The 12868-nt window shown below is 46.8% G+C and overlaps 1 protein-coding gene across 17 annotated transcripts in view; it reads left to right on the forward strand.

Annotated features, from left to right (window-relative positions):
- Positions 1 to 12868, forward strand: part of EIF4G1 (eukaryotic translation initiation factor 4 gamma 1) — a 160139-nt gene that overhangs the window by 119090 nt on the left and 28181 nt on the right. For all 17 annotated transcript variants that reach the window (XM_081953613.1, XM_081953600.1, XM_081953614.1 and 14 more), the window contains 7 exons: positions 1726 to 1845; positions 2506 to 2679; positions 4771 to 4968; positions 6968 to 7114; positions 9123 to 9359; positions 10429 to 10533; positions 11981 to 12134. In XM_081953613.1, coding sequence (XP_081809739.1) covers positions 1726 to 1845; positions 2506 to 2679; positions 4771 to 4968; positions 6968 to 7114; positions 9123 to 9359; positions 10429 to 10533; positions 11981 to 12134 — 1135 coding nt within the window. The remainder of the gene's footprint in view (positions 1 to 1725; positions 1846 to 2505; positions 2680 to 4770; positions 4969 to 6967; positions 7115 to 9122; positions 9360 to 10428; positions 10534 to 11980; positions 12135 to 12868) is intronic.

Below are 12868 nucleotides of genomic sequence, written 5' to 3' on the forward strand. Positions count from 1 at the left end.
GACTTTGGGCCAGTCACCAGGAGACTGGGAGTTCCAGTTGTGTCTTAGGCATGGAAAGCTGGCTGGGTGACTTTGGGCCAGTCACCAGGAGACTGAGAGTTCCAGTTGTGTCTTAGGCATGGAAAGCTGGCTGGGTGACTTTGGGCCTATCGACAGGAGACTGGGAGTTCCAGTTGTGTCTTAGGCATGGAAAGTGGGCTGGGTGACTTTGGGCCAGTCACCAGGAGACTGAGAGTTCCAGTTGTGTCTTAGGCATGGAAAGCTGGCTGGGTGACTTTGGGCCTATCGACAGGAGACTGGAAGTTCCAGTTGTGTCTTAGGCATGGGAAGCTGGCTGAGTGACTTTAGGCCTATCGACAGGAGACTGGGAGTTCCAGTTGTGTCTTAGGCATGGAAAGCTGGCTGGGTGACTTTGGGCCTATCGACAGGAGACTGGGAGTTCCAGTTGTGTCTTAGGCATGGAAAGCTGGCTGGGTGACTTTAGGCCTATCGACAGGAGACTGGGAGTTCCAGTTGTGTCTTAGGCATGGAAAGCAGGCTGGGTGACTTTGGGCCAGTCGCCAGGAGACTGGGAGTTCCAGTTGTGTCTTAGGCATGGAAAGCGGGCTGGGTGACTTTGGGCCAGTCGCCAGGAGACTGGGAGTTCCAGTTGTGTCTTAGGCATGGAAAGCGGGCTGGGTGACTTTGGGCCAGTCACCAGGAGACTGGGAGTTCCAGTTGTGTCTTAGGCATGGAAAGCTGGCTGGGTGACTTTAGGCCTATCGACAGGAGACTGGGAGTTCCAGTTGTGCCTTAGGTATAAAAGCTGGCTTGGTGATTTTAGGCCAATCACGAGGCGAATGTGAGTTCTATAGTCTTGCCATACACATGAAAACTAGCTGAGTGACTTTTGGCTAGTCACACACTCACCCCATCCATCTTCACAGGGTTGTTGTGGAGGGGGGGAGAATACGAAGAGGAAGGTAGGTTGTGTTGTTGTTCTACCTCGAGTTATTTCTAAAAATAATAAAGGCGGGATGCAGGTAAATAAAAAATTAAACTTTCGCCCAAAAACTAGGAAACAGAAACTACAGGTTGACCTCTGGTCCCTTCCAGGGATGTCATGCCCAGCTCTTAGCTGAGGTATGAATTGAATGGTGGACTCTGACCAAGGCAAAATTGCCCATCCCAGTTCTAGGCAACACGATCCATTAAATGCAGACCCGTGGGATGTGGTGGCTCAGTGGCTAAGACGCTGAGCTTGTCGATCAGAAAGGTCGGCAGTTCAGTGACTCGAATCCCTAGCGCCGTGTAACGGAGTGAGCTCCCGTGACTTGTCCCAGCTTCTGCCAACCTAGTAGTTCGAAAGCAGATAAAAATGCAAGTAGAAAAATAGGAACCACCTTTGGTGGGAAGGCAACAGTGTTCCGTGCGCCTTCTGGAGTTGAGTCATGCCGGCCACATGACCACAGAGACATCTTCGGACAGCGCTGGCTCTTCGGCTTTGAAACCGAGATGAGCACTGCCTTCTAGAGTTGGGAACGACTAGCACATATGTGCGAGGGGAACCTTTACCTTGAGATGGTGGGATAATAAAGACTGTGCTATGATTTGTCCCAGAAAGTTGTGATGGATCTACAGTTCTTTTGAAGTCACAGAATGTTAAGGCGCGGTTATAGGCAATCAACTCTTTTGCAAACCATCATCGGCCTTTCACGTTAATAGGTCCTGCTTTTTGTCTTCTAGGTGAACAAGATGCCCCTGCGTCCCCTCGACCCTGTACGTTTGAGCACCATGAACTGTGGACCAGACTTCACACCCTCTTTTGCCAATCTGGGCCGTCCAACCCCACCCAACCGTGGGCCGGTACGTTCCTTTGAGGCCTTACCCTGGTGCGGTATTTCCTGCCCTCTGGGTCTGCATGATGAACTCCGAATTAGCGCCATCGTGTCTGGGCCACTGATGCTCTGTGATGGAACCGAGGAACTGATCTGGCAGCCCAAGTTGTTTTACCCGAACATAGCTTTTTGGGGGGGGGGGGGGGGAATAGCTTCCAACTATGGAGCCCATGCTTCTCTTTAGCATGCTTGTTTTGGCAATGTTTGTAAAATCAATCTTTCTTTCTCCCTCTCCGTCTTTTCTTTCTCTCTCCCCTCTTCTCTTTCTCCCTCCCTCCCTCTTCTATTTCTCTCCCTCCCTTCCTCTTCTCTTTCTCCCTCTTCTCTCTCTCCTTCTCCCTCTTCTCTTTCCCTCTCTTTCTCTCACCCCTCTTTTCTTTCTCTCTCCCTCTTCTCTTTCTCTCCCTCCCTCTCCCTCCCTCCCTCCATCTTCTCTTTCTCCCTCTTCTCTTTCTCTCTCTCTCCTTCTCCCTCTCTTTCTCTCCCCCCTCTTCTCTTTCTCTCTCCCTCTTTTATTTCTCTCCCTCTCTCTTCTCTTTCTCTCTCTCCCCTTCTCTCTCTCCCTCTCTCTCTCTTCCCCCCCTCTCTCCCTCTCTCTCTCTCTCCCTCTCCCTGTCCTGCATCACAGCCGCCTGGGCCAGGACAACGGCGTTCCCAGCAAAGCCTGCGGAAGGAACCTCGGAAGATTATTACCACAATGTCTCTGAATGAAGATGTCAAGTTGAACAAGGCTGAGAAGGCTTGGAAGCCCAGCAGCAAGCGGGCCAGTGAAGTAGAAGATCCTGAGAACATAAAAACTCAGGTAGGTATTAATCCATCAGTCAATCAATCATAATAGAGCTGGAAGGGACCTTAGAGGTCTTCTAGTGCAACCCTCTGCTCAAATAGGAGACACTATACCATTGCAGACAGGTGCTTGTCCAGTCTCTTCTTAAAAACCTCCAGGATTGGAGGAACCCTACAACTTCCGGAGGCAACCTGTTCCGTTGATTAATTGTTGGGAAGTTTCTCCTTAATTCCAGGTTGCTTCTCTCATGGAGTTTGCGACCTCTTGTTGCCGCTGAATCTGTTTTACAGCTTTTATTCCCCCCCCCCCCCCACTTCCTAGCGTCCTGGAGTGGGAGTGGGCAGCTCTTTAGACTGCCAGCTTGGATCGCAGAGATTTTGTTTAGGGAAGTCAACGGTTGGTTTACACTTGCTCTGAAGGTTTACAAAGATAAGATCACAGAAGATGTACAAAGATTGTCTGTTCTCTTTCGGATGTGGCTTTCCCAAGTGTGTCGAGGAGAAAGAAGGTTTGAGATGTGCTGCCCGAGGGCGACATGAGTAAGCCACGGCTGAAAATGGGAAGAAATTAGACTTAGGCAGTTGGATTGAAGCTCCCAACAGGAAGGTAGCAGGAAGGAGGTAGAGCACACAAACGTGAATGCTCCCTGAGCACAAATCCAGCATTCCGATGTAGCTGCTAGGCTGCCTTCCTGCTGACCAGCCCATGCAATCATATTCAGGTAGTCCTTGACTTAACAACCGTTCATTGAGTGGCCGTTTGAAGTTACGGCACTGAAGAAAATGACTTACGACCATCTTTCACACAACCCGGTCATGTGATTTACATTCGGAAGTTTGACAACTGGTTCCTATTTATGACCTTCGCTGTGTCCCGGGATCACATGATCCCCCTTTTGCGACCTTCTGACAAGCAAAGTCAATGGGGAAGCCAGGTTCACTTAACAAACCTGTTCCTAATTTCACTTAACAAATGTGGTAAGAAAAGTCGTAAAATGGGACAAAACTAGAGGTGGCATTCAGCAGGTTCTGACCATTCTGGAGAACCGGTAACGGAAATGTTGAGTAGTTCAAAGAACTGATAAATACCACCTCTGACTGGCCCCGCCCCCATCTATTCTCTGCCTCCCGAGTCCCAGCTGATAGGGAGGAAATGGGGATTTTGCAGTATCTCTCCCTTGCCACGCCCAGCAAGCCACGCCCAGCAAGCAATGCCATGCCCACCAAGCCACGCCCATAGAATCGGTAGTAAAAAAAAAATTGAATCCCACCACTGGGCAAAACTCCCTTCACAAATTTCTCACTTAGCAATATAAACTCTGGGCTCAATTGTAGTCGTACGTCAAGGACTATCTGTACAGGCAGAACTGAATTGGAACCAACTTTTCCACGGCTAGGTAAGGTGGTTACTAAATGAGTTGCGCCTGAAATTTTATGACCTTTCTTGCCAGGGTCGTTAAGCATAACGCTGCAGTTCAGTGGATCGCACCGTTGTCAAACAGATCTGGCATGGATTTTACTGATGTGGGAAGGCCACAGCTGGTGATTACAGGACCCTGGGATGGTGCAAACAGAAACAGACTGTTAGGGATATCATCCTAGGCTTGGCTTGGCAATGTATATAAGCTATGATTACTTTACTGTTACTTTAAATGCTTTAACAGATGTAATTGGCTTGTTACCTCAAGCAGCTATAAGAGGGAGCCAGAATGGCTGTTAGATCTCTCTCTGTTTTGTTGGAAGCTGGTCGGTGTTTTGTGAGGTGTTGTGGTTTGCGACTGTTAGCTATATTTTTGTGTGCTGGACTGACTATTTGGTGGCTGACTGACTGAACCGTGTATGACTTGGACTGTTAACCGGACTCTGCATACCTCTATAATTCTACATAGTAAAGTACTATATTTTTATACTATTCAGTGTCTCTGTATGCTGGTTTGTGTGTGTTATTCCATATCACTCTCACTACGCTTCTCTGCATACTCGCTCTCCCAACGGGGAGCTTAATTACTTAACACAGACCATGGAAGTGGTTGTGTGGGGTCTCTGGCATTGCTTCGAGCTCTAAGCACATAGCGCTTATCAGCCCTTACATTCCCTCTGCCCACAGGAGCTATTCCGACGGGTGCGCAGCATCCTCAACAAGTTGACACCGCAGATGTTCCAGCAGCTGATGAAGCAGGTCACGGAGTTGTCCATTGACACGGAAGAACGTCTCAAGGGCGTCATTGACCTCATCTTCGAGAAGGCCATCTCTGAGCCAAACTTCTCCGTTGCCTATGCCAACATGTGCCGTTGCCTTATGGGGGTAAGCTCTTCAGAAATCAAGGCCCACCAATTCTCACAAATGTTACATGCTCCCCCCTACCCTTCTAAAGTACAGTGGATTTAAGTGCCTTCCACGATAGGGTGTGTAGATGCTGATAACTGGTGGTTGTAACCCAGTTGTTACATATAGCATCTCCACTTAGATCAGGGTTTCCCAACCACGGCCATTTTAAGTTGTGTGGACTTCAACTCCCAGAATTCCCCAGCCAGGCTGGCAGGGGAATTCTGGGAGTTGAAGTCCACAAATCTTAAAATGTCAAAAAGTTGGGAAACCTTGACTTAGATACTATAGGTAAGTGGGGAGATCCATTCCCAGAATTTAGAAGTCCCCAATAACCGAGTTGCTAGAAGTTACCTAGTTCAGGAGTCCCCAACCCTAAGTTTGTGGCCTACTACTGGGCCGTGGTCTGTTCAGAACTGGGCCGTGAAAGTGGCAGGTTAGTGTAAAGAGTTTGCAGGAGAAATCACATCCGGAAAACACACACAGATAACTGATTCAGCAGGATTCATTAACTTCTTTATATACATTATAACACAGGAACAAATGTACAATACCAACGTGGTAGAGAGGAGAGATTGTAAGTAGTTTCAATTCAGGCAGGAGACTAGATGACCGTATTTTTCGGAGTATAAGACGCACCCTTTTCCCTAAAAAAAGTGGGGGTGAAAATCTGGGTGCGTCTTATATGCTGAATACAGCATTGTTGGCCTCCCGAAACCCCACCCCCTTCACCAAAAAAAGGGCGTGCATAGCCTTTAAGAGGCTTCCAGAGTGCTGCAGGGGAGGGCAGAAATGAGCGGAAAACTGTTTCCCCCTCCTCCAGCCCCTAGGAGTACTCTATAAGCCTTCTAAAGGCTATGCATGCCCTTTTTTTCAGAAAAAACAGACTGTTTTTTGCTCATTTTTGGGGGGACCCCCGGGAGTACTCTATAAGCCTCCTAAAGGCTATCCATGCTTTCGTGAAAAACGGGCCATTTTTGGGAGGTCTGCAGAGTGCAAAATCTTTTATAAATTTGCCTCTTCAAAATCTTGGTGCATCTTATACTCCGGTGCGTTTTATACTCCGAAAAATATGGTACTTGCACTGACTCAGAGCTGCATAGATAAGCCACGCCCAGGCTCTGAGCCGTCTGGCATGGCTCTCAGTCATCAAATAGTTCCCATTGGCTGACCCAGTTGCCATGCCTATACATTGGCTGACCTTGTTACCATGCCCTATTCCAGCCAGTCGCCAGTGGCTGACCTGTTGCTATGGCCTATTCCAGTTCATGAATATTCTGACAGTTAGTGTGTGTGCACACATCTCTAGTTGTGTGAGCGACAAGCACGCGTGCCCTCCCCTTGCACAAATGGAGCTGAGCCTACAGGCACCTTCTGCTTGCACGGACCCATTCCCTCTCTCCCCTCCCACCGGTCCCCAAAGCCGGAAAGCTTGGAGACCACTGGCCTAGTTGGCTCTACCACAACAGGTAAAGCTTAGCTAGTGTTACCCTAAATTAGGATTTTTGTGGCGAATGTATGTATATCAGTGTATTTGGAATCCTAAAAATGGACTCATTTACCGTGTTTCCCCCAAAATAAGACAGGGTCTTATTTTCTTTTGACACGCCCCCCCCTTCTGAAATAAGCACTTGGCCTTCTTTTTGGGGAGGTCTTATTATTTTTGAGATACAGGAGGTGGCGAGCGTGGTCACTTCATGGCTGCTGCTGTGTTGCAATATTTTCCAGGAGGGCTTATTTTCGGGGAGAGCTTAGCCCATGTGCTCAAAAGCCTGATTGGGCTTATTATCTGGGGAGGTCTTATTTTCAGGGAAATAGGGCAGTAAACAGGTTAATGTTCTATGAGCATAAACCCTATGTTGTGGTAGGATTGCGACCAGATAATTAATTTCTTGTATGCGTTGCTTGGACTAATGGGCATTTGGAGAGCTTATCTGGCTGTCTTGTCATGGTGATCCTCAACTATCTTATTCTTTAGCTAAAAGTCCCCACCACTGATAAACCTACCGTCATGGTGAACTTTCGGAAGGTACTCTTGAACCGCTGCCAGAAAGAGTTTGAGAAAGACAAGGATGATGATGAGATTTTTGAGAAGAAGCAGAAGGAGATGGATGAAGCGGCTACTGTAAGTGAGCTTGAACATATGGATCTTCCGCTTGGGTTCCAAGGCCTAAAGGATTCTGACATTTTTGGCTTCTTTCTTTCCTTCTTTCTTTCTTTCTTTCCTTCCTTCCTTCCTTCCTTCCTTCCTTCCTTCCTTCCTTCCTTCCTTCCTTCCTTCCTTCCTTCCCTCCCTCCCTCCCTCCCTCCCTCCCTCTCATTGTCTGTCATTATCTATCTGTCTATATCTATCCATCCATCCATCTACATCATGTATCATTCACCTATCAATCATCTATCAGCTAGCATCTTCCTGCCTCTATTTCTATCATTATCTATCACTTATCAATCATTTCTATCATTTATTTATAGCTATCATTTCATGTATGTATGTGTCTATATCTATCCATCCATCCATCCATCCATCTATCCATCCATCCATCCATCCATCCATCCATCCATCTCTATCTATCTATCTATCTATCTATCTATCTATCTATCTATCTATCTATCTATCTATCTCATTTATCTAATTTGCTTAGCTCCCCATCTCACCAAAAGCAACACTAGGAGGCACATAACAATCAGATTAAAATAACAAATCTTTATTGTCATTGTACATCATGTATACATCAAAATTGGTTTTAACCTCACTGGTGCAATATAAAAATATAAAAACAGCAGGTATAAAATCTACAAAAATCTGCATTGAAGAATAAATGGTATTTAAAAAAAACCAAGCATGAAGCCCCCCAGCGAAGAGAGGATAAAAATAGGGGCCTCAACAATGGAGTCACCTAAGCATCTCTTCAGGTCACTGCAACTCCAGGCCTGATGGCATAGCCAAGACTGGATGTCCTTCTGGAATGTCGAAAAGGATTTCTATTGGGTAGAAAGGAATGATAGGAGCACTTGGACTTCTTTGATTGGACAGACAAGTGACTTGACTGAAAGCCTGCCACACATCCTATTGAGAGGAGGTAGAGGGTGTGGTTATGTTGGTATTGATTGTGTGTTAGGAGCTTGCTATGTGTCACTAGAGATACGTAATGCAGAAATCCTGACTCTAGGACGGTGATGGCGAAACTATGGCACGCGTGACACAGCTGGCACGTGGAGCCATTTCTGAGGGCACGCGAGGCGTTGCCCTGTCAGCTCCAGCGCTCATGTGGGTGCTGGCCAGCTGATTTTCGGCCTTGATTTTTGGCCGTTTTTCGCCCTCCGGAGGCTTCCCTGAAGCTACTTGGCAACGGACTTCTGGTTTGCGCGTTGAGCTGTTTTTCGCCCTCCGGAGGCTTCAACAAAGCTTCCTGAAGCCTCCGGAAGGAGAAAAATGGCCCAACGGGCAACCCAAAAGTTCATTACCAAACTTCCGGTTTGCACATTGGGCTGTTTTTCGCCCTCCGGAGGCTTCAAGGAAACTTCCTGAAGCCTCCGGAGGGAGAAAAACAGCCCAACGTACAACCCGGACGTCAATTCCCAAACTTCCGGATTGCGTGTTGGGCTGTTTTACGCCCTCCCCAGGCTCCTAGAAAGCCTCTGGAGCCTGGTGAGAGCAAAAAAGGGACCTACTGAGCCCACTGGAAGTAGGAAAACAGGCCATTTCTGGCTTCCCAAGGGCCTCTGAGGGGAGTCTGTTTTCGCCTTCCCCAGGCTCCAAGGAAGCCATGCGCGGGGCAGCGGGTGTGGGTCCACGCACACCTGTGCAGGGGGCACGGCGTGTGGCGGGGACATTAAATTATGGGGGTGGGCGTGCGTGTGCTTTTAGCACCCCAGGTGAAAAAGGTTCGCCATCACTGCTCTAGGAGGTGAAGTTCACAGGTCTGCTGTTGGGAAAAGGAGAATTGATTTGAATCTCACTAGACTCAAACGGACAACGTATCGGGCCACATCCCATTCATTTAATGCACAACGTCTCTAGACTCTGGGATTGTTAAAAAAAAAATGGCTGCGACGGGTCGTTTTTAAGTTAAGACTTTTGAAAAGTCATGTTATCCACCGTCAACCATTGCATCTCCTCTTTCTTTCTGCAGCCTGAGGAGAAAACCCGCCTAAAAGAGGAGCTGGATGACGCCCGGGACAAAGCCAGACGGCGCTCTCTTGGCAACATCAAGTTCATCGGGGAGCTCTTCAAGCTCAAGATGCTGACGGAGGCCATCATGCACGACTGCGTGGTCAAGCTGCTGAAGAACCACGACGAGGAGTCCCTGGAGTGTCTCTGTCGGTTGCTGACGACCATCGGCAAAGACCTGGACTTTGAGAAGGCCAAGGTACTTCACCCCCTTTGCCGCGGAAGGGAGAAAGCAGCAATTCTCTTATCTTTTAAGGAGCATTAGATGCCCCTTGTGTTTTAGTTACTACCTATAGAGATTCTCAAGTCACCCAGATCGTGGGTGTCCCAAAGGGGCTTTCTTTTTTTCTCTCCAAGAGGCAAGTGGACTTCCTTGTTGTTGTTTTTTTGAAGACGTTTCACTTCCCATCCAAGAAGCTTCTTCAGCTCTGACTGGATGGTGGAGAATGGAAGGATTTATACTCCTTGCAAGGCAGCTGGTCATTTGCATCCTTTTAGATCAGTGTTTCTCAACCTTGGCAACTTGAAGATGTCTGGACTTCAACTCCCAGAATTCCCCAGCCAGCTGGGGAATTCTGGGAGTTGAAGTCCAGACATCTTCAAGTTGTCAAGGTTGAGAAACAGTTTTAGATAGTCGTTGAGGCCACTTTGGGGGGGGGGAGAGTTCTCTGTGTCCTCAGGGTCACCCAAGTAGTGTAAAGGGGTCTGGAGCTGTGCTTTCTGCTTAACTTAAAAGCTCCACATCCATCTCCACTACTTAGGCTTTTAGCTTTTATAGTATTATAAAAGCCTAAAAAACAATACTTTTATAATATTATTCTCTATTCTACATTGCCTTCCTATCGGTTTTAACATCTGTAATAGTGTAGTAACAGTTGTACTCACAGTTGTAACAATAATGGTTCATATCACCATTATATTTACATTATGGTCGATACTTTAAGTTTGATAGTAATTAGTAACTCTTGGTTAATTTTTATTCAATACTAGTTTAGAAAAAGCAAAAAAACACAAAACCCTTCAATTTCCTGTTTTGGCTTCTAGCCACTGTTTTCTAGCCACTGATACATTCTGTGCCATATTTTATAATAATCCTTTCTAATTATTGTTTCAGCTTTTTCCAGTGCTGTTGTAACTTGGAACGGTCGTTCAAAGGAACCGTTGTAACTCAAGAACAGCCTGTACTGTTTCTATCGTGTCGTCTCTATTCATTTCTTTTTGTCATACACCAAATAAACAAAACAAACATTCCATTTCTTGCTCTTCAGCCTCGAATGGATCAGTACTTCAACCAGATGGAGAAAATAATTAAGGAGAAGAAAACGTCCTCGCGGATCCGTTTCATGCTGCAGGATGTGATTGACCTCAGGCGGGTAAGGTGCAGGTAGCAGCTCAGTTTTGGACCCTGGACAGTCCCCTTCCTCTCTTCTGGGACAGGCCAGCTGGGTAAATAAATTACAAGCCTCTACCACCCAAGGCTAGCTGGGTGGAATTGGGGGGCCTTGGCTCCCTCTGTGCTTGCTTGTATTCTTGCAGACGTTTCATTACCCAAACTAGTAACATCATCAGTGCAAGAGTGGAACTATTTCCCCCAGTTTTTATTTTTTTATAAATATCTCAAATGAGTGCGTGAACAGTGTGGCACCCGAGTGTCATATATTCTAATGCAAATAAACCCAATAAAGCTAACCATAATTATTACATTCAATCAACTCATGTATTTCTAATAATAATAATACACATTTACGTTAGGTTACAGTTGATCATTGTTCAATCGTTCCACATTTTCTCTTGTTATTACTTTCATTTTGTTATATATAAATGAATACACCAATATTCCCTCTTCTCTTATTTCTATCACTTGTTCTAGCTTTTAATCGCGTCACCCTTTGTTAAACAACTTTTTCTTTCTTTCCTATCTAACTTCTAATCATGTCACCTACCTAAAAAAAAAGGAGAGAGAGAGAAAAGGAAAGGCAAATCAAAACAACAACAAAAAAGAGAAACTATCCATCGTCTCTTGCCCGCTTCAATACTTTAATTGCTACGCTTTAAAAGGAGAGGGAAAGGGAAAAACGAATCAAAACAACAGTAAAAAAAAATCATCTATCCATCGTCTCGTGTCCGCTTCAATACTTTAATTGCTATGCTTTTTTTTTTTTTTTTGACTAGCCAGAGTGGAATTATTAATGGTAGAGGTTAATACCTTCTCTCCTGCTTTCCTATCACCTTATATCACTGTGTCTCAATCCTACCAACTTTCTTAACTTTCTTAAAGTGGACTTCAACTCCCAAGATTCCTCAGCTAGCATAGCATGGCTGGCTGAAGAATTCTAGGAGTTGAAGTGCACAAGTCTTCAAGTTTGCTAAGTTTGGCGACCCCTGATTTAGCACACATAAAAGTGTGAGAAACCAGGGTGGCGGCAGCAGGCACCAATTTGACCACTCTTGGGTCAAGATTAAAATTGGGGGGGGGGGGCAAAAAAGTGGGGTAGAGAAAGAGACATCTAACTGGGAAAATCTGCCCTAAGCCATCTTTACCCAAACAGGCCTAGTTGGAAATTGTCCTTTCAATGCTGGCTGGGGAATTCTGGGAATTGAAGTCCACAAGTCTTAAAATTCTCAACTTTGGACGGCCCTGTTTTAAAGAATTGAAGTGCAATCGATACAGGAAAGAAAGACTAACCTAGGAATATGGCCAGGAGCTGTGTTGCCCATCACCCTTTTCTCTCATCCCCGGTCTGCCAGCGTCAGTTTCACGCAGCCGAGCGATCTGCCTGCGGTAATGCCTCTCCCTGCTTTTCCTTATGCCTTTTGCAGAACAGTTGGGTGCCAAGGAGAGGGGATCAGGGTCCTAAGACCATTGACCAGATTCACAAGGAAGCCGAGATGGAGGAGCACCGGGAGCACATTAAAGTGCAACAGCTGATGTCCAAGAAGGACAACAGGAGAGGCCCTCCAGGCCCATCTGCAGGTGAGGCGGAATCCAAGAGAAATAGATGCTGCCTGGAGTGTTTTCCAACGTTCTGACCGAGGCTTCCCAAGATCATGAAGCCGACTCCTCGTCCCGATAAAACCCCTTTTGTTTAGGTTAAAGGGAATTCCTCTCCAGCAAAGTCCCAGCCAACAAGAGATTTCACAACTACAGACCTTTATCAGGCTTGGAGAGCTGCCAGGCCGATATCTTCCAAACGCCACTCTGTAGCAGCAATTACTTGGCAAGAAGTCAGGAACAGACCTTCACCCTATCGAATTGAACTCATTGTCTCCTGCAAACTCCACTCCCCTTTTGCTCCTCTTTTATTCCCTATGGGAGGGGCCATTCACCGTCCACCTGTGGCTTTACTCCTGAGTTGACCCTTGTTCCTTAGCTGTTCCCTTCTCCTGGCAGCTCTGCACATACACACACTGGGAACAGGCTCCAGCTGTTCTTCTGCCCCACTGATGTCTGACTCTGAAGGCAGCTGATAACTGGCATACGGCCTTAGCCCCCCCTCTGCCTCCGACACAGAGCCCTCATCAGAGCCTTCCCCAGACTCCAGGACTGGCCAAGGTTCCTCCCCAACCTCCCCACTGTCCGAATCTGCTGCCAGAGTTCCAGTTACAATTTAGTGACCGAAGCTACAACGGCAGTGAAAAAAGCGGCTGATGGCTGTTTTTTCACACTTAAGACCGTTGCTGCATCCCCGTGATCACATGTTTTAAAAT

The sequence above is a fragment of the Natrix helvetica genome, assembly GCF_964273705.1.
Source record: "Natrix helvetica genome assembly, chromosome: 5".
Lineage (NCBI taxonomy): Eukaryota > Metazoa > Chordata > Lepidosauria > Squamata > Natricidae > Natrix > Natrix helvetica.